The sequence below is a fragment of the Acomys russatus genome, chromosome 3, assembly GCF_903995435.1.
Source record: "Acomys russatus chromosome 3, mAcoRus1.1, whole genome shotgun sequence".
Classification (NCBI taxonomy): domain Eukaryota; kingdom Metazoa; phylum Chordata; class Mammalia; order Rodentia; family Muridae; genus Acomys; species Acomys russatus.
Window position 1 is genome coordinate 81,344,275 of NC_067139.1, and position 25,990 is coordinate 81,370,264.

General features: G+C 45.7%; 2 protein-coding genes and 3 non-coding genes across 5 annotated transcripts; 1 reads left to right on the forward strand and 4 right to left on the reverse strand.

Annotated features, from left to right (window-relative positions):
* Positions 1 to 2,333: 2,333 nt before the first annotated feature.
* Rnase12 (ribonuclease A family member 12 (inactive)) lies at positions 2,334 to 2,940 on the reverse strand. The gene has a single exon (XM_051143393.1). It carries the CDS (start codon positions 2,914 to 2,916, stop codon positions 2,479 to 2,481), a length of 438 nt encoding a protein of 145 aa, XP_050999350.1. The 5' UTR covers positions 2,917 to 2,940; the 3' UTR covers positions 2,334 to 2,478.
* A 7,571-nt stretch (positions 2,941 to 10,511) lies between these two features.
* Positions 10,512 to 18,518, reverse strand: LOC127187150 (olfactory receptor 6S1). The gene is made up of 3 exons (XM_051143362.1): positions 17,448 to 18,518; positions 12,244 to 12,370; positions 10,512 to 10,735 (listed from the first exon to the last, which is right to left on the reverse strand). Exons 1-3 carry the CDS (start codon positions 18,435 to 18,437, stop codon positions 10,512 to 10,514), a joined length of 1,341 nt encoding a protein of 446 aa, XP_050999319.1. The 5' UTR covers positions 18,438 to 18,518.
* On the forward strand, positions 10,886 to 10,967 carry Trnal-aag (transfer RNA leucine (anticodon AAG)). The gene has a single exon. It is a non-coding gene; the product is annotated as a tRNA-Leu (tRNA).
* On the reverse strand, positions 12,102 to 12,173 carry Trnap-agg (transfer RNA proline (anticodon AGG)). Its single transcript has one exon. It is a non-coding gene; the product is annotated as a tRNA-Pro (tRNA).
* On the reverse strand, positions 12,459 to 12,531 carry Trnat-ugu (transfer RNA threonine (anticodon UGU)). The gene has a single exon. It is a non-coding gene; the product is annotated as a tRNA-Thr (tRNA).
* Positions 18,519 to 25,990: the final 7,472 nt, after the last annotated feature.

A 25,990-nucleotide genomic window follows, 5' to 3' on the forward strand; every position in this document is an offset into this window, starting at 1 on the left:
CTGCTTCCTCATTGGATTTGGGATTACCTAATACTCTAAACCATGACTGGAAAAGTCTTAGACCCTGGAAAGGAACCTAAACAGGCTTCTTAGCTGAATCGACACAGTATCAGACCACCCTCTAAATATCTGTGTTTATACCTACAGACAAAGGCTAGCTCAGCCTTAAACAAAGGCCTTGTTCACTCCCTGCAGTGGACAAAGGTAAATGCAAATACCCATGGCTGCCCAAGATGCTGGGACTAAAGACTAGCTGAGGGCTCCTCCCTAGGCGAGAGGCTTATAACGCCCCTTAAGGTTGACACAACATTGTGGAAGAGGGGTCAGAGAGCATACAAGAGCCACAGGAGGGAAAGGAACTGCAAAATACCATCTTCTACGCACAACTTGGCTACGGCAAGCATAAACTTACAGCAGCTGGCCATTCTGATCCATGTCCACGGAAGTCAGGCCCTCCTAACAGCCAACTGTGGAGGGAGACGGGACTGTGGGCCTACCACTTCCTGCTGACCTTGGCAGCCCACAGGCCCAGGCTCTGATGGTTAGTTCTAATCTCAGGGTGACACAGATGGCTCTGATTGAACTTTGTGGGACACAGAAAAACAGGCTATAGGTTGAGAAAGGAAAGAAAGCATGAGGCTGAGGGTGGAAACATAGGGAGGAGGAGAGGAGGGAGGGGAAGGAGGGGGGTTGGTGGAGTTGATCTGAGCACTATGTATGCCTGTATGAGACTCTCAAATAATACATTTAAAAGACATCTTAAAGGAAAAAATTCCCAGCCGGGCGTTGGTGGCGCACGCCTGTAATCCCAGCACTTGGGAGGCAGAGGTAGGTGGATCACTGAGTTTGAGGCCAGCCTGGTCTACAAAGAAAGTGCAAGTCTAGGACAGCCTAGGCTACACAGAGAAACTCTGTCTCGACAAACCAAAAAAAAAAAAAAGTCTCTAAGAGGTGACCCCAGTTGTTTTTTCTTAAACTAACTAACTAAATAAATAAATTGAGGGCTGAAGAGATGGCTCAGAGGTTAATAGCATCTGCAGAGATTGAGGTTCAGTTCCCTGCAACCACAGAGTCTCACAACCACCTGTAACTTGTTTCAGGGAGCTGGTTGCCCCCTCTCATCTCTATGCACATTGTATAAATGTGATACATACAAAAAACAAAACAAATAAATAAATTTAAGGGGAAGTGAAGACAAAGTCCCATACCCCAGGCCCCCCCCCCAAAAAAAAATCTATTAATTGATAGATGCTAGAAGAGGAAAATTGAATTTTCTTTAATGGAGTGGCATGGCTAAAACAAATGTACCTAAGGCAGGCCTCATGCCCAGAAGTAGTTGGCCAGCACAAATTACTGGACTTTGTGATTTGGTTTGGTTTTGCTTTTAAGATAGAGAAAAAACATGAAGTTGATAACTTCATTCTCTTTTAATTAAAACAGAATTATGTCACTTCTCCTCTTTTTTCCTTTCTTTCAGCCCATCCCACGTCATCTCCCTTCAACCCCACCTATGTTTCCTCATTCTCAAGTTGATATCTCTTTTTATTTTATTACAGTTGCATATATATATATATGTGAGATGAGTAAATTTTTTGTTGTTTGTGTCCTTATACTTTCAAGGCCGACCACTTTGTATTAAAAAATCAATTAGGGGTCTGGTCAGAAAGGTTGGAAGGAACTAGGAATAGCTGGAGGAAGGGGAAAAATATGATCAAAATATACTCTATGAGTCGGGCATTGTAGCACAGGCCTTGAATCACAGCCCTTAAGATGTAGAGGTAGGCAGATTTCTGTGAGCTCGAGGCTAGCCTGTCTTACACAGTGAGTTCCTGGCCATCTAGGGCTACAAAGTAAAATCCTGTCTTAAACCAACAGAAATACATAATATGAAATTCTTAAAGAATAAATAAAAGTATGATTCAAAAAATTGACACTATATAATCCTTCATGCCCAAAATTAATATTTTAAACAATATGGTCTGCTTCTTTGCTGGTAAAGTTCAAACGACTGGCCCCTTCTGGGTCCTGTCCTATCACATCGGATCTTTGAGATATAGATAGTTCACACAAAAGGGATTTTTGTTATCATTTTGATCCTTCAGAATATAGACTTAACGTTGTTTACCTAGATTCATCATTGGGTTTTGGTTGGCTGGTGTTTAATTGGTGGCTCCCTTTGTGTTCCGCCTAAGTGACTCTCACTGTCCTCTGAACTCAGTCCAACCTCAGATTCCTTTTCATTCTCATAATGACTCAAAGACAAGGGGGCAGAAACGTAAAACACGTGTGAAGCTTGTGGTTTAGTTCAGCAAAGATATTTTTATTGACACGGGATCAATGACTGCTTCTCAGCAACACCAGAAGGAAAAATCACCTTACCCACTTCCTTCACGCCATTACACCGTATCCACAGTTCAATTTAACCAGAGCACTCAGGGGAACAGAGGAAAAGTCCGCAGGCTCAGTGCTGGTGGCAAGTTAGTGGACATATCCCTGGAAATTGACCGGCCCTAAGTCATCACAAGTGAGAAAGAGGAAGCCCTCGATAGGGGAGACTTTGTACCTGCAGGCAGGATACGTGGTGCCACCAATGAGCTGACAGACTGTCATTCGGAATCTTGTCTCACTCCGAAAGCAGAAAATATCAGAATAGTTTGGGCAAGTCATCTTCTTAGAGGAAGTGCAAATGCTGTTGATCTTCTGAGGCCTCTCGTGGATGAAGACGTGCGTCTTTTTGCACGTGTGGTCAGGTTCCCTGATGACTCTCTGCAGAATCATATGGTTGCAGTACCTCAGAGGAGCATCATCCTGAGGATAGTCCACGTGCAAGTGCTCTATGGAAGTCAGCACAACGTCCTCACTGAACTCGTTTTCCCAGAACAAAAGCAGCAGGAAAACTATCACCATGAGGATCATCAGGGGCAGAATTCCCTTCACATCTCTGGCTTCAACTCCTGGGAAGCAAAGGAAGCAGAAAGGAGCAGAAGTTGTGAGAGCCCTTTCTCTTACCTCAACCCATGCCTGCTCCCCAGTCCTCCAGCCTAACGGGTCCCTCCCTGATCATTAAAATCACACTGGCCAAGAAAGAACCCATTGCAAGTGCTTCCCCCTTAGAAAGACCTCATTCCTACTACTGGACGGCTTCCTTTCCGTCTACCATAAGCGGTTCTTTCCTGTTCCTTTTCCTTGCGTGGATCTGGCTTCAGTCTATGCTGCCCTCACCTGCCCTCCTCGCTCTCGCTCTCACAGGTAACATGCCCTTTTAATCATATATGTGAGAAAATCCTTCGTGTCTCACTGTTCCCAGACAAGAACTGATAATGAGCCGTTGAATGTGGGGAGGGCAGAGGAGGAAAGAGCAGAAAGGGAGGGACCCGAGGGACAGCGTGCTCAGGTGCTTTCCAGGAGGAAGAGACTTGATAAGGCAGATCCTGCCTAGGTTCTCACAGTCACACAGTCACAGACTGTTTGGAAACATTTAAGCCCGATATATGCCTGCCCTGCCGCAGTATTGTCCACTGTACGTTGCTAACGCGTCCTCACCACAAGTCGGTCAAAGAGCTAGTACTTTCACTCCATTAATAGAGATGGATGTCGCAGAAGGGTTATAGTAGAGGCACAGAGTGATAAGCATAGTAAGAGTTTCATCCCATCAGGGCCAAACACATGTTTCAGCACATTTTATTCCCATGTGTGATGTCTTGAGTTGGGTAAAACCAATTCTCTTGATGTAGGACTCACCCAGCCAATGCCCTGGGCCTCTGGCCAGGTGACAGTTCCCACACTCGGCTGACCCTCTGAAAGACCAGGTGCTAAAACAAACAAAACAGAAACTCATCAGCTTCCATGTGGCTAATTAGTGGATGAGAGCTTAATAAAATGTGTGGTTCCAGAGCCTGGGACAATAGGAAGAACTGTGTCACCGTCCATCTCAGAGGGTCTGGTGAATTGATGCGGGATGGAGCACATCACTTGATTAAGCCCTGCTGTGACATGGAGCCTCCATCTCAACTGTATAAATGAATGTGTGTGTGTAAGTGTGTGTGTATATGTATGTCTTGTCTAAGTGTGTGCACTATGAGTGTGAGAATGTGTGTTATTATGTGAATGTGCATGTGTGTGTGATTATAAGTATATGAGGCTGAGTGTGTATATGTGTAAAAACGTATTTATATGAAGGTGTGTATGAATGTGTGTTGTACTTACATGTGACAGTGTGTGGTTGCGTATGTGTGCATGTGTGACTGTAAATGTGTGTGAATGTATGTTTATCTGAGATTGTATCTGTGTGTGTGTTAGGGTGTATATGTCAATGTTCAAATACATGTGTGAGTGTGTATATGTGTGTGTGTGTGTGTGTGTGTGTGTGTGTGAGCGAGAGACAGACAGAGAGACAGAGACAGAGAGACAGACAGAGTTCTTTGGAGTTGGGCCTAGAGACCAAGAGAGCACCATATGTGTTGACCACTTGCTTTGCCACTGAGATATACTCAGTCTGTGATGTTTTTAGGAAGATAAGTGTGCTAGTTTGAATGAAAATGGATCCTATAGGCTCACATATTTGAATGCTTGGTCCCCCACATTCCGCAGCATTGGTGGAACTATTTGGGAAGGATTAGAGGGTGTGTTTCTAGCAGCGGGCTTTGAGGTTTCAGAAGCCCATGCCATTCCCAGATCTCTTTCTCTCTCTGCCTCTGTCTCTAATTCTATCATCTGTGTTTGTGGATTAGAAGGTGAGCTGTGTTGTCAACTACTGCTCCAGAGTCATGCCTGCCTGCCTGCCTGCCGCCGTGCTCCCGCCATGATGGTCACCAACTCTAATGCCTGAAACTGTCAGGCCCCAATACACCCTTTCTTCTGTAAGTGCCTTGGCCACAGTGCCTTAGCACAGCAGCAGAGAAGGAACTAGGACAACGAGTGTGACAAGATCCATTATCCTTTCTCTACTTTTGTATGTATTGGCAGATTTTTATGTAAACAATTTACATTCTTGCTCTCCTACAGTTCGCATCTGGTAAATGCAGATTGACGATGAAAAACAAACCCAATCAATGGTGTCTTAGAAGACAGGAACCATGCAGTTTTACACACAGTGCCTGGAGAAGACCTGGGCAGTTGGTGAGTGTCCCTTTCCTTCTGTCCAGCAAATCTAAATACTGTTTAAGAATCTACCATGTCTGAGCCGGGCCGCAGTGGCCCCAGCCTTTAATCCCAGCACTCTCTGTGAATTTGAAGCCAGCCTGGTCTACAAAGTGAGCCTAGGACAGCCAACGCTACACAGAGAAACCCTGCTTAAAAGAAAAAACAAAACAAAGCTCAGTGGCTAAGAGCACCTGGGAAGGAGACGGTGCAAGAAGAAGTGCCAAGGGCCCATCACTCTCTTTTTAAGGATGCATCATTCGAACAAGTTACATAAAGCTGGAACACATGAATACCCATATGACAGAATGGGAGGCTGTGCGGTGTAACTGGGAGAGGCCAGTGCACCCATTCTCAGCCACGCCTTACACCAGGGCTTTCTGGGTTTTCTAAATTTAAAACAAAACAGTGGGGGTCCACTAGTTTTTTAATTATCATTCAAAGTAATGGCTACCATTGTGACCTTTGTATACACAGATACCATCATATTTGGCTATTATTTGCCCAACACACACACACACACACACACACACACACACACACACACACACTGATCTCCTCTCCTAACCCACTCCAAGTCCCCTTCCTCTGGTCAAATGGCCCATCCTCCTGCTCTCATATAGCTTACATTCTCCCCTTCCTCTGGTCAAATGGCCCATCCTCCTGCTCTCATATAGCTTACATTCTCCCCTTCCTCTGGTCAAATGGCCCATCCTCCTGCTCTCATATAGCTTACATTCTCCCCTTCCTCTGGTCAAATGGCCCATCCTCCTGCTCTCATATAGCTTACATTCTATTAAGATGAGGTCCCTTTTCAGTGAAATATACCAGGATGTCTTGGCTATTAATTATGAACACAAAAGCCTGGGGCTTACCCCGCACCTATCGAATCAAATCTGGAGGTAAGCTGCACTTGCACTCAGTAGCCCCTCTCCCAGGACATAACTCCCTGACTGGTAAACAGCAACACCTTCATTTCTAGACTTGCGATCATCCACAGCAAGATGAAATCTATGCACTGGGAGCAAGGATGCTCACTGCTCTGCCCTGACACAGTGACATCTAGGTCACTGCCTTGGTCCAGAGTTTGCAAGCCAGGAACAAGGTTAATCCATGAGCTTCTTCCCTGGATGCCTGGAGGGTCTTCTTAAAAAGCCGCCTCTGGAGGAAGTACATTTCCTGTTGACAACTTGCCACATGGCGTAGTAAAGGATTTGCCTCCTCTCCACAAACTACACATCAGGAGAAGACAGCAGTGTGTTCATCTCTACCACAATGTCCATGGCTTCTAAGACCACCGCATGTTTACTGGGTGGATAAATGGGCATTAGATGTCATGTCTTGTCTCTTTTGTGGTGCCAACTACCTATGTTAGCATGAGGAAGTTATGCCGTTTCCTGCCGTTTCCTGCAGTTTCCATTTCTGTATCTAAAACATGAGTGGTGGGGGAAAATAGTGACAGGAAGGCTGCAGTCTGGTTTTACAAACCAAGATACTGAGCTTAATTTAAAGGCTGGTACAGGCTGATCTCACTAGAGGACTGGCTAGACACTGAAGGAGCAGAGAGGTGGTCTGTGTTTCCTGGAAACAACAATGATGGAGCATAGAGTTACACAACAGGTACCAGACCCAAATGTGGGGTCGTATGGCTTAGGGACCTGGCAGGAAGGTCAAAGGGACACCTCCTTAGAGTTAGGTAGAGCTAGCGAGCTAGTTAGTTCTTTCCTTGGTTGCTAGCTAGGTAGGTAGGTAGGTAGGTAAGTAGGCAGAATAGAGATGCAACAGTGAGCCTATAGAAGTCAGAGACAACTTTTGAGAGTTGGTTTTCTCCTTCCGCCATGTGGGTCCTGGGGAACTAAACCCAGGCTGCTACCCTCAGCATCTTTTCCAACCGAGCCATCTACGTGACCTTAGGACGTCAGAGGTCAACATTTAGGGATTGGTTCTTTCCATCCATCACGGGAGATCCAGGTTCTGAACCCAACTCATCAGGCTTGACAGCGAGAACTTTTCCCACTGAGGTGTCCCATGGGCCCATGTATGCACAACTGTTGTAGAGGCTCGTGAATTGTATCATTGACAATTAAGAGCTGTTTTCTAATCAGGCTGCAAACTGATTCCCTTCCAAGCTCCTGGGCCATTTCAAATTCTCTACCTACTGCTTGATTTTCCCCTTTGGTTCAGTAAGGTGAACTAAAGGCTGGGGCCCGCAAACATCCAAGAGCAAGCTACTCCTGACTCTGGACAGCTGGTTCCGAATTGGAGCCAGCCAGCCTGGGTTTTACAGTCAGAGCCCCCATGCTGTGCACACCAGCTCCTTCTGTGACAAACGCAGTCTCTCTCCTCTCCTTGGGTTCCAGAAATGACCAACATGGGCTAACAGCCCAAGAAAGAGCAGATGAAGAGCGATTGCCTGAAACCTACCCTTCTAAGGTAGGACAGCGACTTCGCTTCGATCATATCGTAAGTACCCGGCTTCTCGTCTGTACCAGCAGCCTGGGCATTCACCCAAAGCTACCCAAAGTGTGGAAGGACAATGGCAGCAGGTTCCCTCCCGGTGCCCTCAGGGCACTCTTCCCTTTCGTGCACTCCCAGGGTTTGCTTTCTTTTCTGGCAGTTGCATCTTCTCTAAAAAATAAGATCAAAATTTCCTGGAAAAGATGAACTAGAATCATCACCCTGGCCCTAAAAAATTTAGACTTGTTTGAAACAAAACAAACAAACCAAAACCTCTCCCTGCTCATCAGCACCCTGCCAGGGCCACTTGGGACCCATTAAAACTGTCCCCCACGAACTGAGGCTAAGACTCTGAACTCGGTAAATATTAAGTGTAGGAGGAACATGCAGGTGAGTGGTCCAAAAGGACTGTACTTTTCTCTGACCATAAAGAGGCAAGATTACAAAATGCATTGTTTTTTTTAATTTCTAAGAGGTTTTTGGGTTTCGTAGTTTTAGACAGGGTCTTACTGTGCACCCCTAACTGGCCTGAAGCTTGATATATTGCCCGCTGCCCTCAAAGATCTACCTGCCCCTGCATCCTAAGTGCTGGGGTGAAAGACAGGCACCACTATGTTAGGATTTAAGATTTATTCAGAGAGCATGTGGACTTGTGGGAGTGCAGGCTTGCAGGCCTGTGAGTGAGAGTATGTGCAACTAAGTGCAGATGCCCAAAGAGATGTCAGATCCCAAGTTGTGAGCTATATGCTATGGGCGCTAGGAATCAAACTCAGTTCCTCTGGAAGAAAAACAGCTCTCTCCAGCCCCTCCAGGCCACTGTTTTGTTTTGTTGTTGTTGTTTAGTTTAGTTTTGTCTTACCTATACAGTGTTTTGCCTGCATCTACAGCTGCACACCAGAAGAGGGCACCAGATCTCATTATAGATGATTGGGATCCACCATGTGGTTGCTGGGAATTTAACTTAGGGACCTCCGACAAGAGCAGACAGTGCTCTTAACCTCTGAGTCGTCTCTTCAGCCCACTTTATAATTGAGAGGGTAGTGCCTGTGCCACAGTGGTTGTATAGAGGTCAGAGGACAATTTGCAAGCATTGTCCTTCTGCTATATGCGTCCCCAGGAGGACACAAAGTCATCAGGCTTAGCACCGATGATATTACTTAGTGAGCCATCCTGAAGGCTGGTTCTGGAGGAACTGTATAGCACTATATGCTCATAAGGCCAGAAAGATAAATGAGAAGAGGGGAGACATGTTAATCCCCCACTATGTAAGACCTTAAGTTTTAGTGCCTTGAATCTGTATTTGCTGACAACCCCTTAAGAGATTTTGGTAATAACTGTTAGCTCTGTGTTGTTCTCCTTCCCTGTCAGCACAATGCATGCACACACACACACACACACACACACACACACACACACACACACCCCTCACCTGCGCACCCCCAGTTGCATGACCACCACTTCCCTTGGAAGCAACACAGTTCCTTCCTGCTCCAAGGAGACTGAGCAAAAGGCAGCAGGCTGCTTAGAGGAGGCCTCCTTCACAGCCTCTCGTGGGAGACTTGGGACACCACCTTTTCTGCTCGCAAAGGCATGGAATCCAGATTGGTTTAGCACCGGGAAGAGGCTTGGCTCAGCCTTTCCTGTCGTTAGAGAAGGGAGGGGCACAAAGAGAAGCTAAGCGGGATAATGGGTGGACTCGGAAGTAACTCCACTCGGGAAGGCAAGGTACAGTGTGGCTTTGTGGAAGATGGGGCTGGATACAGCCTCCTAGAGGCCTGAAGAATAACAGTAGCATCTTTAGCTCCCCCAGGAACCCCTAAGCACACCACGGAGCACTGTTTAAAAAAAAAAAAAAACAAAAAAACTGTGCTTAGAACACACACGCCCTTCAGAGGTGGTTAAAAATTCCTCTCGATTTGACCACTCCCCTTGGTGGGGAGGCCTGGTGGCACTCAAAGAAAGAATAAGCAGGCTACCAAGATGAGACTTGATAGCCTATGACCATATAGTGGGGAAGGAGGTTCCCCTCGGTCATAGACCTAGGGGAGGGGAATAGGGGGAAATCGGGAGGGAGGGAGGAATGGGAGGTTACAAGTGATGGGATAACAATTTAGTCGTAATCTGAATAAATTAATAAAATTTAAAAATTTTTTAATTTAAAAATTCCTCACGAGGAGTTGGTAAGGAAAGCTCTGGCGAGAAGTGTGTTCCGGAAGAGCTATGCTACCAAGGGTTTCTTCATCCACGTCCCCCAAACAAAAGGGCTTGAGGGAGGGAGGAAGCCCAGGCTTCCACAGCAAGCAAGATACCTCACGTTTGCTGCCCCGTATTGTGTCAGAATTCGAAGATGAGTCATTACGATGACAGCTGTGGAAATACGAGGGCTGTGTGAAATCCTTGATGAAAAAAAAAACAACAACAACAAACAAACAAAAACAAAACAAAACGAAAAACCCTCGCTTCTCTAAGAAAGTCCTGAAAACTGCAAGAAGAGAAATGGCGGCTGATTGTAGTGTGATGATAGACTTGAGAGGAGAGTTTGTATAAGCGGCGGGTGGTAGCACCTGGCCTTTACTCTCGTTGTTAATTCACGGGAAGGGAGTTTACGTAAAGACGAAGCCAAAGAATCTGCGTACATAGTGGTTGCTCACGTGGCTATACTGAATCACGCTGTTCCCGGTGCCGTTTTTGTTTCACTTTAGTAAACGTTTCGGTTTACTGGGGAGAGAACCGACTCTGAGAGGAGGAAACTAAGGAAAGCCCGGTTGGAGATGAGAACCAGGGAACCTGGAACTTCTCGCACAGTAAACCCGCCAAACTACACCGCGCCTCTTTTACGGTTACGGTACGGAAGTCCCTTCTCCTCCACCGCGGGTGTCGGTTTGCCTTTGATTCCTACAGGCGTAGGGCTCTGCCTAGTGGACGCAATGAGCCACTGCAGTCTCTTCGCCCAAATCCAAAAGCACGGAACCCCGAAACCCTGAATTCTCCCCGGAAGAAGCGAAGACAGGGTCTCTGCCTGTTTTCAGAATCGGGCCGGAGATGCGGCGGGAAGCGGGGTCTGCGTGGACACTCCGGGGGGAGACGTGAACCCGCAGCGCTGCGTTGCGCTTCTTCTGGGTCCTTCTGTACTGCGGATCTTACCCACAGTGTCAGATCTTTTAGTTTTAAAAGAGGGTGAAAGCTGAGCAAACTAGGAGAAAGATGAGGCGGGGAACGCCTAACAGGAACCATTACGCCTTGGTGTCTGGAAAGTAGAAGTACAAAGAATGAAGAACCAACTTCCACCGGTAGCGTGGCCGAGCGGTCTAAGGCGCTGGATTAAGGCTCCAGTCTCTTCGGGGGCGTGGGTTCGAATCCCACCGCTGCCATCTCTACTTTTTTATTTTTTTGCTCCCACAATACGTCGTGTTAGAAGTTGACGCCTCATTTTCCCTCGGCGCCTAGCACTTATTTCAAGTTGGCAGAAGAGGTGGGTAGTAGGACCGATGTCGAGCGTCTTACGTTCTTCATCTAGTCTTTCTTAACGCAAATATTTAAAGACAGGGCTACCCTCACAAGGTGTCCTTGAATGCTTGGTCTCCCAAAAGCAACGAGCTGAGAAGGAAGCACACATTTCGAGCTCTCACTTGCAATTGGCAGTGTCTTATTCGGTAAGGACCACGGAAAGGTGAATAAAGCACAGAGCCTGTCCAAAGCGGAAGCACAAACAAAAACGCCGGCTGCAGGCGGTGCTGCGTGGAGGACTGGCCACAATTTCCTCATCTGTAGCAGCACAAACCTCCAGAATCGGAGCCAATACATACATGCACAGTACTCGGAGCAGAGCCAGGAACAATATTTCTCATTTTCCCGCGAGCTTATCACAACATGGCCCCCCTACCCCTCGGCCCCTACTCCAGACTGTACCCTCAAAACCAAAGAGAAATGCTATTTACTTGAGACTTCTAGAAATCAGTAGGTGTGGCTAAGAGCACAGTAAATGTGTTCACCCTTTGCTAAGCACGACTGTGTGTGTGTGTGTGTGTCATGGGCACTGCCAAGTGTGAGGATTACAGCAGTTGGCGTAACGAAATGTTTGAGGCCAGCCTGGGCTACATACCGGGTTCTGTCAGACAATATCTTTAGTAGAAATCAGTTAATTATTAATATTAACATTAATATTAATAGTGCTGTAAAGAAAACTCACAGGGTTCTGTCAGACAGTATCTTTAATAGAAATCAGTTAATTATTAATATTAATGTTAATAGTGCTGTAAAGAAAACTCACAGACTGCAGTGACAAAGGAGTGTTCAAAAAAGTGTCCCTAAAACTGTGACATTTGAACACAGAGGGAAAGAGAAAGTCATAAACATCTGATGGAATTATATTCTAGGACAGAAAAATACCATTCTTATTAGCACTTACTACCTTAGTACTGCTTCTAATGATCTCCTGTGTTTCACGACTCCCGTTTCAAGTGAATTGGGTTTTTTCTCCACTAGAATTTTAGTACTCAAAAGTAGGGCTCGTCCGGGATTTGAACCCGGGACCTCTCGCACCCTAAGCGAGAATCATACCCCTAGACCAACGAGCCGCTGGATGCTCGCAGCCCTACTTCCGCCCCAAGGTTCACGCTCGGCCTAGTGTAATGAACTTCCGGGTACCCGAGCGCCTTCTGCTGGAAGGACAAGCGTCCGTCAGACTTGCAAAGCCATCGCCCGCCTCGCGCGGAGTCGCGGATTGGTGGCCGCGAAGCTTCCGGCGGCAGAAGCGATGCTGAGGGACTGCGGACTTCACAACGCGGACGGACACAGGGTGCAAGCTTCTCCAGGGCCAGAGAGAAAACGGCAGAAAAAAAAAAAAGCAGAAAGAAAGCCGAAGGCCCCAGCGAGATTTGAACTCGCGACCCCTGGTTTACAAGACCAGTGCTCTAACCCCTGAGCTATGGAGCCATCACCTGAGCATCCCTTTCCTACTTCTCTCCTTATGGATATGTATTTTCAACCTGCTCTTCTGGAGCATTGATTAGGACTCTCTCTAAGGGAGGTTCCAAGATCTTGCGATGCAAAACCGAAACGTTTCTCTGTTAGTCCCGGAGATGTTCTGCTTCATGCAGAGCCGCCTTCAGACTGTCACCTCGGCCCTCATCTTGGAAACTGAAGCGGGACCTCCGCGAGGCTTAGACCACCCACCTGTCTGACTCCCAGCAAACCCCTCAGCCTTCTTTCTCACTCTCGTTTTCTCAAAGGTGCAAGAGAAGGAACAGTCCGTGCACTGGAGAACAAATTTAACCCTTCTTTAAGTGAACGCTAACGCATCTTTGCTATTCAAATAAGATTGGCACTTTAATTTTTTTTTTCACATCATTGTTTGTATAACCTGGCAAACAAGAACAAAACCATGCGTTTACTTTAGAAAAACTTCACAGCTATTTTCAACCTAAAATACATTCATTACATCCTGACTCATGTGAATGTGTACGTCATGATGCTAACCTCGAAACATTTTTAAGAAATGGATGAGCCTCGTTAATTCAGAAAATAAGCCATCTATGGCAGATGCTCTTGGTCCGCGGTTGAGCCCACAGAGGTCCCACCAAGATGTCCTGTGCAGAGCCAGGAAAGCCGGTCTTTGTTGGCCTACCTGGTTGTTTCAGATTGTGTAAGATGCTACGTCACTTGCTTAGTTATTTAAGACCCTGAGGTGCTCGTTGGGAAATGAGTCTATTGTCATAGCTTCTCGTCATCTTTATTGCTATGATTTTCAGAGAGTGGCTTCCGACAAAATCAGTGTTGGTCAAAACTACCCTCTCCTCCTTCCCTCCTTGCCGCTCCTTCTCTCCTCGCATGCGCACCTGGTCACAGTTCTGTGGGTTCTGTGGTCACTTCCGTTTTCTGCATGGGCCAGTATGTTCTTCTTTACTGGTTATCTATTACATATTTAAACGTTTTGGGGGTTTTTTGGGGGGAAGTTGTTTGTTTGTTGTTTGTTTTTATGATTAAAAGAGCATTCCAAAGAAGAAGCCAGGGCAACGGCCATGGACCTGACATTTGTCTGTCAAAACAAATCAACTTTTAGCCAGCAGATCCTATGGACACTCAGCGGTTCCTATGTATGCCAGTGTCTAACATCACACACCCACATCTCCGCGACCTCCGAGCCGACCAGAGCGGGCAGTTTACTTCGGTTCCTTCCATTGAGATCAGCACCGGCTCCCAGTTTCGGTTCCCTCTTCCCAAAAGACTCCAGCTTGTGCCAAGCTGACATAAAACTATGTCACAGTTTGGCTAATTTTCTAAGAGGCTCTAGGTTTTTCTCTCATACAAAACGAAATGGAAAACAAAACTACTAAAATTGCCAAAAAGAAACATCAAGGGGGAAAACCCAAACACCAGTATAGTCAGGCTGTTCCAGGGGCAAGCCTGTGGAGTGTGAGATCCAGGCTGCTTATCACAAAATGAAAATGCTGAGACTGGCTTTTTGTTTACGTGTTTCTTACTTGGTTGGTTTTTTGAGACAGGGGCTCTCCACGTAGTCCTGGCTGCCCTGTAGCTCACTGTGTAGACCAGGCTGGTAAGGCTAACTTCTGAAGGCAACTTTTGGTCTTTAAAAAAGCATCAACAATTATCCGAGAAGAAAAGCCAATAAATAGCTCATTCTTCCTGGCCAGGAGCTGCCAGGACTGTCTGAGAAAGTCTGTCAATACCCTTAGATTTTTTGTTTTGTTTGGTCAGATACCAAAACGGTTCACACATCTGTTATAAGGAAAAGTAGAGAGGAGGAGAAACACTTTCAAACTCTACCTGTCTACACATTCTGCCTCAGTCCAACCATGGCTGTGTACATGCTGAGGAAGCCAAGAACTTTGTGGCAAGGGAGATGCTTTAGTGGACCTTAATCTGCTGCTGAAGGCCTGGAAGAGTCCCAGAGAGTTGCTGGGTTTCCGTGCTGGACCACAAAGAGGCTGGAGGGTAATGCTAAAGCATCAGTAGCAGCTGCAGAACTGGTCACACTCCCCAACAAGGAGACAATGAAGGCAAGAAAGCCCAAGGCTCTTCTTTGTATCTGGGTCATTGTCACCTCCCTCCTCCCATTTCTTCCCCTTCCCCCTCCCCTTCCCCCTCCTCCACCCCCTCCCAAGATGCTGTCCACTCTGGAAGAGGGTCATCTCCCTTCCTCCCAGACCCTCCCACAGGCATGCTGCTCAGTGATTCCAGATCCATCCATGCTGACAATTAACAAGTCACGATCCTTACCTTGGCTGAAGTTCTTCATGTGTGTTTCCATAAGGGATTGTCAGCTTATGCCCATGTGTTTGAGAAAGCTTTATGTGGGGTCGTCCTGTGCTATTTGGGTTTAGGGTAAGGGTCTCTGGAAAGCTTGCACACTGTTGTGATTGGAATATGACGCTAACACGTTTGGGGGCTGGTAGTGCTGCCCGGGAAGGTTGCAGGACCTTTAGGAAGTGGACCTTTGCTGGGGGGAGTATGTCACTGGGGGTGATACTTGGGGACTTATTGCCTTGTCCCACTTCCTGTTTTTTTCTCTGTTTCCTGAGTGTGGATGAAACGGGATCAGTCTGCTTCCTGAATGACAGACTTTGTGCTTTTCCTGACTTCCTTCCTGACCATTAGCCCACCACACCCAGCAAACAAACAAAATAGCACATGTCAATATGTTTTCTAGCAGAAAGGTCCTTAGAGCATCTCGTGTCCCAGCCTCCTTCCTGCATCAGTGACTGCAGTCAGTTGCACCTTGGCCAACCCTCTTTCACTCTCTACATGCCTGTCTTTTCTCTATGCTGCCACTAGAATTTACTTTAGAAGCTTGTGTTTGCGCAAGGTCATGGTCATCGTTTTTAGATTCAGTGTCCTTTCTAACTGGACCTGACGCCCCTATTCCTTCTGTAATTTATCCAAGTCAGAGACACCTTGTTATGTGAAGGATACTACATATTTTTTTGAGATTTTATTTTTATTTGTGTGTGTTAAGATTTACTTCTTCATCATCATCTTCATCACCATCACCCTCTATAGGATCTCATATGTCCCAGGCTGGATTCATACTTTTTATAGGTGAAAATAACTTTGAACTTCTGATCCCTTCCAAGTATCAGTATCACAAAAATATATTTTCACATCTAGTTAGCGAAGCAATAGGGCTTGAACTCAGAACTTCATGCATGCCAGGCAAGCACTCTATCAAGTAAGCTACATTCCCAGGCCTCTTTTTGATATCTTTTTTAATATTATTGGTTTACATAAATAATTGAATCCTTTATTGAAAGTGTAATCAATCTTTAAACTTTGGATAGAGGATGTACACAGGTATTTCTAAATGTTCAATTAGGAACATTTAAACAGATTTCCCCAGATAAACACACACATGTCAAATACTTCAAGTACTGTGATGATGGGTAAAAGATGGGCTGGAAAGATGACTCAGTGGTCAAGGGTACTTGCTCCTCTTCCAGAGAATCTGAGTTTGGCTTCCAGCACCCACGACGGCTCTGTGGGCACCTGCACTCATGCATTTGATACAGTCTATGGGCCTTAAGCAGGTTTGTTTTCTTTGCCAGTTAAAGATTTAAAACGCAGGGAAATCCTCTCAAGCAAGACAGGTAGCAACAGAGAAATCTCAAAGTCCAAAAATGGGAGCAGACAGATTCAAGAGTTGAAGAGAGGCTTTGGAGTTTGGTGACAGGAAGGAGGGCACACATGTGATGTAGACACACACAGAAAAAGACCTTCTGAAAAGCAGAGGAGGCACTCAGGAAGTTGAAATCCAGTCTCTTCTCCTGGCTTGGGGGTTTTTAAATCTTTGAAAAATCCCCCCTCCCCTTCTCAGATAGGGTTTTATTGCTGTGAAGAGACATCATGACCATGGCAACTCTTATAAAGAAAAACATCTCAGACATAGGGGAAGGGAGTAGAGGGAAAGCAAGAGGGAGGGAAGAATGGGAGGATACAAGGGATGGGCTAACAATTTAGATGTAATATGAATAAATTAATAAAATATTAAAAATAAATAAATAAAAGGAAAAAGGAAAAAAGAGAAAAGAAAAACATCTGACTGGGGCGGGCTCCCAGTTCAGAGGTTCAGCCCACTATCACCACAGTGGGAAGAAGCACCGTGCACACAGGCCGACACCGTGCTGGAGAAGGAGCTGAGACTTGTGCATCTTGATGCTCAGGCAGGCGGGGGAGGCTGCGTGCTACACCGGGAGGAGCCTGAGCATGGGAGAGACCTCAAAGCCCCACCCCCAAAGTGACACACTTCCTCCAACAAGTCTGCACCTCCTAACAGTGGGCCAGGCCTTCACACACATGGGTCTATGGGAGCCCTTTCCTGTCCAAACCACCACATTCCCTAATTTAGAGTTGATCACCTTGAAGAAAGATAGACTAGTTGGTTGGCCCCATAACTGTTGTATAACAAACAGCTCATCAGCTGGGGCCTATTGGTAGAAGAAAAAAAAATGCCTTCCAGGCCTTTGTTTTAAGCTGTCAGGCTTTTGTCTCACATCAGGAGGGTGAGAAAGAAGCCAGCCATCTTGGAAGTTGGCCACCTTTATTACCTAGCAAAGCCCCTCTCTCCCTGTCTGCCTACCAGAGAATCTGCCTGATTCCTAGTCCATCAGTGCACACTCCGTGTCCCCTACACAGACACATATTTACAGTAAAAATAGAATATTAGAAAATAGCATGAGCTGTTATAGGGATAATGTACAGTTAATTCATTTTGCTTGAAAGATAAACTTGGTATCTCTGAAGCTCGTTGTGGGTCATTTCATAGTGTCCAAGAGGAAGAGGAAGCTGTCGATGAGGGCACATGGTCCTGAGACAGAGTCCCGTCACTTTCCACTTACTGTCTGCCTTCTCAAATTCTTCCCAAGTAAAGAATGTTCTAAGAGCTCGGCTAGCACCTTCCTGAACATGTCTTTCAAAGCGTCCTTGACTTGCTTGTTGCGCAAAGCGTAGATAAACGGATTCAGCAGAGGTGTCACAAACGTTGTTATCACTGTTACTGACCAGTTAGTGTCCACAGAGCCACTCTGGGATGGCCTCACGTACAGAAACACGGCACTTCCGTAGAAGAGGGTCACCACCACCAAGTGGGCGGTGCAGGTGGAGAAGGCCTTCTGGCGGCCTGCAGCAGAGGGCATGCGCAGGACCGCCAGGACTATGCGGCCATAGGACGCAGCGGTAATAGTGAAAGAGGATACAATGACAAGAAAAGCCAGGACAAAGTCAGCCTCCTCCAGTTTTGTGGTGTTGGTACATGCCAGGTGGAGCAACGGACCGCTGTCACAGAAGAAATGCTGTACCACGGCACCCTGTTTGCAGAAAGGAAGCAAGTACACAGCCACTGTGGGGCCCAGCACAGGAAGGAGGCCCCCCATCCAGCAGGCCACGGCCACACGACAGCACACAGCTCCATTCATGAGCAAGGGGTAGCGCAGAGGACGGCAGATGGCCAGGTAGCGATCCACAGACATGACCGCCAACAGCAGGAACTCGGAGGCCCCGAGAAAGAAGTAAAAATAAAACTGAGTGATGCACGCAGCAAAGGAAATGGTGTGCTGCCTTGAGAGGAAATTGCTCAGCATCTTAGGGATGATGACAGACGTAATCAGAATCTCTAGGCAGGACAAATTACCCAGGAAGAAATACATTGGCGTCTGCAGGCGGCGATCGGCTCCTACCACCCCAACAATTAGCACGTTGCCTGTCAGAGTCAACAGGTAAATAAGAAAGAACATGGAGAACGGGTCCACTCCCGTGCCGTTAAGATTCGGCAAGCCCGCCAGGACAAACTCTGTGGTCCCGACGTTGCTCTGGTTCCCATGTGGAGCCATTATCCTCTTTCCTGCCTGTAAGACAGTATGAATGATGAGACGATGTCCGGCTGTTGTCCATCCTGACACTCAGGACCATTATCTGATCGCAGAGACGCAGGTTTCTCTAAAGGGCAGCTACATCTTAAGACACCACCAGGAGCCAATCTGCACGCATCTCATCCTCAAACCTTGCCCGATGGTTCTTCATTATGATGGGGAAAAATATCTCTGAGCACCTGAGTTGGGTGAAAATACGAGAGCAAAGAGAACCCGGGCTGGTTCCCTGCCTTTGAATTCTTGCGTCTCTGCTCACAGTGGCCGAGTACATTGTGCTCCTCCATTGCAAATTTCCGTAGGAAGCAAGTGAAACAGGACAAAGGATTCCAAAGAGTTTCCAACGCCAACCTAATAAATGAAGTGGCAGAGAAAACTCCTAGGATGAACATCAAAATCTGTGCTTGGCTTGCCACCACATTTGGAAGACGATCAAGGAACTGGAGCCCTTGTTTGCATTTCAATTACCCAGCTAAGCAATTCTGAGTAGAAGCTGGCCCACTTTATATAGCAATTCTTGCTCTTTATGGAGAAATTTCACAATAAACCAAACTCAGATCTTCACACAGGGCTTGTAAGCTGTCGTGTGTGAGAGGAGGGTGTAAACATGAGCCGTGTTGACTCATGCACTTGGTCTGTCATCTTCAAGTTGAGCACTCTGGCTAATAGTAATATGGGTTCATGAAGCCTTTGTCAATTTGTGACACTTTCCCTTCTGAGCCACAATCCAAAGCTTTTTCAAAAACAGCCTCTGTTTGGTTTGTCAGAGACAGAATTACAAATTCCTGACTATAATGGATTAAATTGAAAAATGGAGTTGATTCAAATCCTTTCAGTGCTACCAACTCAAAAAAAAAAAAAAAAAAAAAAAAAAAAAAGAAGAAGAAGAAGCCAAATTGGTGACATTCTACAGTGCGGTCTTTAAAAGTCTCCATAAAAGGCAAGGAAAGTGAAAAGAGAAACCTAACTAAAACCTCTCAGTAGCAAAACATCAGAGTTGATTTTCGGAACACCGCGTCTTCTCTAGCTGTCCTGGTCTGAACACAGGCCAGCCACCTCATTCCCAGGGGATCTTAGACTCCTTCCTTACACTCCACTCTCTCCCTTTCTCGCCCTTGGATCTCACAGGTGTGCATGGGAAACATTTGTACCTGTTGTCTAAGATGCAGACGTCTCCTGCTCACACACTTCCCTCCAGCTTCTACACAAATCACAGGGTGCAGGTTAAAGCAGCCACTTCAGCTCTGCTCTCATCACATGCCATAGCCTGTGTCCAGTGACTGAGAGACAGGCCACATTGCTGGGTCACTGTTCAATACCTAAAGATGTAACAGGAAAAATAGGATTTGCAACAGGAGGAAATGTTACTTGTACATATGGAATGCGAAGAAAGACATAACAAATTAGCCTTAGATGGGGTAAGTCATATTCTCAAGAAACAGATGTTGAAAATAAACACTCTCAAATAAATGCGCGAAGAGAGAGGAATGTTTTCCATAGAAGCAATGCTTCTGACCTAAGAACAGAAAGTAAGGATGAAGTGCAACGAGGTGGCACTGGGGAGCTCAAAGCAAATCTTTTTTTCTGGCCCTCTGTCATTCCCTGTGAAACTAGCACATCACTGGACTGAGCCTATCTATGTCTGAGGTAACAGGAGAGAAACGCGCCTGCCCCTGAGTGCCCTGGGCATTGTCCTAAGCATCGGACCCTTTATCTTGCCCAGTTTGTGAGTCCACGTTGCCCCTTCTATCCTCTGGTCCCTCCAGCACCCTGTACTGTGAAGCTGACAGCAGCCTGGCATCCTCGGAGCTCCAGGGGGGATGAAATCTGCACTTGGGAAACAGGAGAAGCTGGGTCATGCCTCTTCTCTTGGGCTTTCCCCCCCCCCCCCAGCATAGCCTCTGCCCAGTGAGGCTTTCTGATCCTGAGGAGGGTACTGTTACACTGTTCCTTCACAGTTTGCCTTGTTTTGTTTGTTCGACAGATTGTTCTGAGACACGATCTCACTAGAAGAGATCCTGAAACTTGCTGTGTAGACCAGGCTGGCCTTGAATTCACCGAGATGGGGGTAACACACCATTGCCGGATATTCTGTTCCTTCCTATGCCACGGCTAAGTCAAACACGGAAGGAATGGCTCCTACCATGTGATCAGCACCCTAGCCTCCACTAGGCACAATTCATGAGGAAAAACAACTGTGTCCACAGTCTAAACTGTCATTACAAGAACAGTAGCTGGAAGGCAAAGGGCTCACAAGGCTGGTTACTTCCACCTTGAGAATACAATACACTTACCGATAGCTGTTTTCATCTCCAGAGGTTGAAAGACATTTTCTTTTCTTGTCTTGTTGGTGAATTTTAGGACTATAATGTCCTTTTTTGCTTTTAGACTCCATTCTTCCTGGTTCCTGGCTTTAGACTGAGTGCAGGGAAGAGCACTTGAAGTCACTGGTCTCTAATAAAGCTCTGTATCAAAAGGCATGATCTTCCATGTGCCTCTTCGGTTTTCAGTGGAGAAATAAGACTTGATCCAGAGATGAGGAACTTAAGGAGCAGTGGTGCTGGGGATGGAGAAATTACCCAGACAGGGAGAAGATAAGACAGAGGGTGCAAATACATTCCAAGGGGCCCAGGAGAAATTTGCAATTCTATGTTAACTTTCTAGACACTGTGTAAATCTGAAAAGGAGACAAGGAATGTTTTCTTCATTTGACATAAACCATCCTAAGTCAGGCAACTGTAAAAGGAGTTTTAACTATGGAAATGGGGGGGGAGGATCTTGGCATCTGCCCAGTATCCATTTCCCCCCCTCCTCACGACACTCAGGGGGAGCTATCTGTAACCCAAGCAACACAGACCTCACCCTGAGGTCTTCACCCTGAGGACTTAAGATGATAGTGCGACTCTTTCCCTTGGGTTCCAAGTCAGAAAATAATGAGGGGCCCCAGGGTATGATCATGCCATCTCTCTTCTGTTGCTTCCTCCTGCCATATACTTTACAGCCTGTCAATCATGTGTAATTCTACATGCCCAAACCATCGTCAAGGATGCTGGACAGCTGCTGATCATATGTTGTCATCTCTAAGCACCATACGATCCTTACTAAAGACTTGATGACTTCTTGTTCAGGCCCGAGCCTCAGTTTACTCGGTTCTTCTACCCGTTCCTCTGCCTCCTACCTTTCCGACTGCTTTCCACCCATGACCACTTCTGCCGACTTCTGCCCCCCTCGCCCCACTCCCCCCAATCTGCTATTTAACCTTCCTGCGTTCTGACCTTTCTTTCTTGGCTCATCATCTAGTCTCTTAATCACTAGGGCACCAAGTTTTCACCTTTGCATTTCTGACACGAGTCACAGGGCTCGGAACATACTAGACACTTAAAAATGGCATGTGCATTAACCTGCTCTGAGTCCGCAGACTGGAAGAGCAGCTGCTCCTCTGAAATAAACGTGAGTTGGGTCGCTTTAGCTGGATTCCATCCTTGCTGGACATAACCCTTCTGAGAGCATAACATAAAGCCATAAAGAAGCCTGGGAGGAGCAAGAGTGGACTGGAGGACTGGCAGAGCTGTCCCACTGGATCAGACGCTAAGTAGGAGCTCTCACTTGCTAAGCCAAGGGAAGGCTGCATCTACAGTAGTGTCAGGGCTGTCTAGAGAGTTCCATACAACCGCTACAGCCTTAACCAAAGCGGGCCTAGGGCTTCGTGCCGGTAAGCCTAGCGCTTGGGAGGGTTGCCCTGAATTGACAGCTTGGGATACATAATAAGATTCTGATTCAAATAAAACTTCTTCATTGAACTGTAATACTTAAAGCTACTGAAAAAAAAAAAAAAAAGAATAAGGTGATATATATTTTTTCTAATTACAGAACTAGTTTTTCAAAATCTAAAATTTTGGCTAGTATAAAAAGAAATTGGTTTCCTTGAGACACTTTCATAACACATATTATTATTATTAATTTTTATTTGACTTCCTACCTTTCCTCATATCCTTCCTCAGTACCTTGTGAATCCCCTCCTACCTTCCGATTTAATGACATATACATCTCATAGTGCTGTCTGGCTCCCCTCCCTTCTGACATCTTTCTGTCTTTCATAGTTACCTTCCTACATATACACGTTTACAAATGTGTATGTGCACAGTGTGTGATACCCGTTTACAAGTGTGTATGTGTACAGTGTGTGATACACATTTACAAATGTGTATGTGTACAGTGTGTGATACCCGTTTACAAGTGTGTATGTGTACAGTGTGTGATACACATTTACAAGTGTGTATGTGTACAGTGTGTGATACACATTTACAAATGTGTATGTGTACAGTGTGTGATACACATTTACAAATGTGTATGTGTACAGTGTGTGATACACATTTACAAATGTGTATGTGTACAGTGTGTGATACACATTTACAAATGTGTATGTGTACAGTGTGTGATACACATTTACAAATGTGTATGTGTACAGTGTGTGATACACATTTACAAATGTGTATGTGTACAGTGTGTGATACATGTTTACAAATGTGTATGTGTACAGTGTGTGATACATGTTTACAAGTGTGTATGTGTACAGTGTGTGATACACATTTACAAGTGTGTATGTGTACAGTGTGTGATACATGTTTACAAATGTGTATGTGTACAGTGTGTGATACACATTTACAAATGTGTATGTGTACAGTGTATGTATAAATTTAAATCTAGACTCTACATATGAAGGAAGACGCGATATTTGTCTTCTGAGTTTGGCTTATTTCCATCCTTTTTCCTACGAATGTCATAATTTCATCCTGTTTTACAGCTGAAGACAACTCCATCATGTTTACTCCCCCATAGTTCCCTGTCCCGCGTATCTGTTGGTTGTTGGTTGGCTTCGCTTATTCTGTTGTGAATGGAGCAGCATTGAGCGCAGCCGTGTGAGGGCCTCTGTGGTGTACTCACTGAGGCTCCCTGAGGCAAGGCTGGGTGATATGTTAGTTTCTAGTATTTTGAAGAGTCCATATTGATTTCCATATTGGCTGAACCAGTTTATATTCTGACCAGAAGTAAATAAAGATTCCTCTTTCCCTAAACATTGGCCAGAATTTGTCATCATCTGTTTGGTTGGTGATTCCAACAGCAGTGACATGGAATCTCAAAGTAATTTTATTCCATTTTCCTGATAGCTAGAGATATTAAACATATTTATTAAGCATCTTTATTGAACATCTTTATTAAACATCTTCATTGGCCACAGTGTTTCATTTCTGTGGAGAGCTATCCATTCAGTTCATTAGCTCATGTATTATATGATTTTTTTTTTTAACCTTTGGGTTCTGTGTGGCTTTTAAACATTAATCTCTTATCAGCCATAACTAGCAAAGATTTGTTTTTCCATCCAGCGGGCTGTCCCTTCACTCCGGTGACTGTTTCCTTTGTGGCGCTGAAGTGACTCAACCTTATGCAATCTTGTTGTCAACTCTTAAGATTCTTTCCTGTGCAATTAGAATCCTTCCCAGGAAACCCTTAACTGTCCTTGAAGTATTTTCTCTGTTTCCTCTAGCAACGTCAGAGTCTCAGGTGTTACAGTAAGGTATTTAATTCATTTCTGCAGGGTTGGAGATGCATACTCTCACTCCTGTACACGTACGCAGGCATGTGGTGCTCCCAGAGCTAACTGTTGACGAGACTCTTCATGCCAGAGTACGTTTTTGATGCCTTTGTCCAAGGTTAAGTGTTAAAGTTACAAAGCTACTTGTATGAAAATGGCTTTGGACGGGAGGCAGAGGCAGGCGGATCGCTGTGAGTTCAAGGCCAGCCTGGTCTACAAAGCGAGTCCAGGACAGCCAAGGCTACACAGAGAGACCCTGTCTCGAAAAACCAAAAAAAAAAAAAAGAAAATGGCTTTGGCACTCAGTTACAACCAAACCTAGCTGGTCACATAACAGCAAAACATATTAGGAAAATTTTTGCTTATGTTTGTGACTTTATGAGATTCTGATGTTTTGGAATTTATTTTAAGGTATACACATGTAGTTCAAAAGTAAAGCTATAACAACATATAGGTTAGCTCAATGGTAGTGCGCTAAAGCACTTGCCCAAACCACCTGCATCTCCAGCAACCTGAGTGGAAACCAAGTTCTCCTCCCTCCTTTGTCCACACCCACTGACTTTTGTCATCCAATTAGCATTCTCGTTACATTAGTGCTGATCCTTGCAGAGTTTTGGGTTTTGTATGTTTGTTTGTTTTGTTTTTGTTATGTGATAGCAAAAGGCAAAAAATTTTCTTCTGTTTTATTCATGATTTTGATAGTCTGTGCTCTGTTCCCTGCTTTTAAGACAGCCTGTAAAAAATTTCTTCTGTCTGTACACTGAGAACAGGTGGGAAATGTTTTAACTAAGATTATTAATGTGGTCTCTCTCACCTCTCTCTTTTTCCCTCTCTTCCTCTGCCTCTGTCTCTCTCCCTCTCCCCCTTTTCCTTCTCTCCCACACTCTTACAATAAACCTCATATAACTATTAGTGTGAAAATTCTGTTAGTTAATTTATGCATTTCTGGAACAAAATACGTAACCAAAGCTACTTAAGAAAGAAAGGGGTGGTTTTGGCTCAGAGTTTGAGGGTGCAGGTTATCATGGGAAGGAGTGCAAAGCAGTTGTTCAAAAAACTGCAGGAATCAAAGAGCGGTGAGTGCATGGCTCAGCTCTAGTTCTTCTTTTTTGGCGGGGGGGGGGGGGGGGGGGTAGGTTACGGGTTCTCACTGTGTAGCCCTGGAACTCACTATGCAGACTAAGGTAGCTTCCAATTCACAGAGATTCCCCTGCCTCTGCTTACCAAGTGCTGGGATTAAAGGTGTGCACCACCACAGCTTTTCCCCCCACTCCAGGACCTGGGACTCAGGAATGATGTCACTCTCACCCAGGGTGAGTCTTTCCACCCACATCAGTTAACTCACGCTGCAAATGTGTCCGAAGATTTGTTTCTGCGATGCTTGTAAGTCCCATCAGGTTAGCAATCAAAGTTAACCTCCACAACAAACACTGTGTTAAATGAATTGCAGCCTTCGTGAACTAAACCTGTGTTCCAATCATTGCTTGTTGGGTCTTTTAACTTTCGTTTTCCTCATCAGTCTGGAATTTTCTTCAAAATAAAAGGGGGACTATAAATAAACTGGCTTGGCCATGGATTAGTGATTTGCAGAGCTACATGTTGGTAACACGTGATTCTCTGTAACTAGTCCAGCTGCTTCCTATGTAAGGCCTCAGAAAGGTGAGGAAGTGGAGCTGGGGAGGGGCTCAGCTGGCAAAACACTTACTGTGCAAGCATGAAGACCTGAGTTCGAATCCCTTATACCCACGTAAAAGCTCGGTGTGACGGCGTGTGCCCAATGCTGGCTGGGTGTGACGGCACATCCTCAGTGCTGGAACAGACAGAAGAATTGCTGGAAGCTGCTGGCCCCCTCCCTAGTCTTACAGAATTCGTGGTCGGCAGTTTCGGTGAACCCCCTGCCTCAAAAAATAGGGAGAGAGCAATA

Excerpts from the sequence above, each read along its gene's own strand:
- Rnase12 (XM_051143393.1), bottom strand. The coding sequence starts at position 2,916 with ATGATCCTCATGGTGATAGTTTTCCTGCTGCTTTTGTTCTGGGAAAAC.
- LOC127187150 (XM_051143362.1), bottom strand. The coding sequence starts at position 18,437 with ATGGCTCCACATGGGAACCAGAGCAACGTCGGGACCACAGAGTTTGTC. Across the intron at positions 12,371-17,447 it reads AGAATTTGAGAAGGCAGACA|TCCGCAGTCCCTCAGCATCG; the intron begins GTAAGTGGAAAG and ends CGCGTTGTGAAG. Across the intron at positions 10,736-12,243 it reads TTCCAGCAGAAGGCGCTCGG|ATCCGCAGTACAGAAGGACC; the intron begins GTACCCGGAAGT and ends ACTGTGGGTAAG.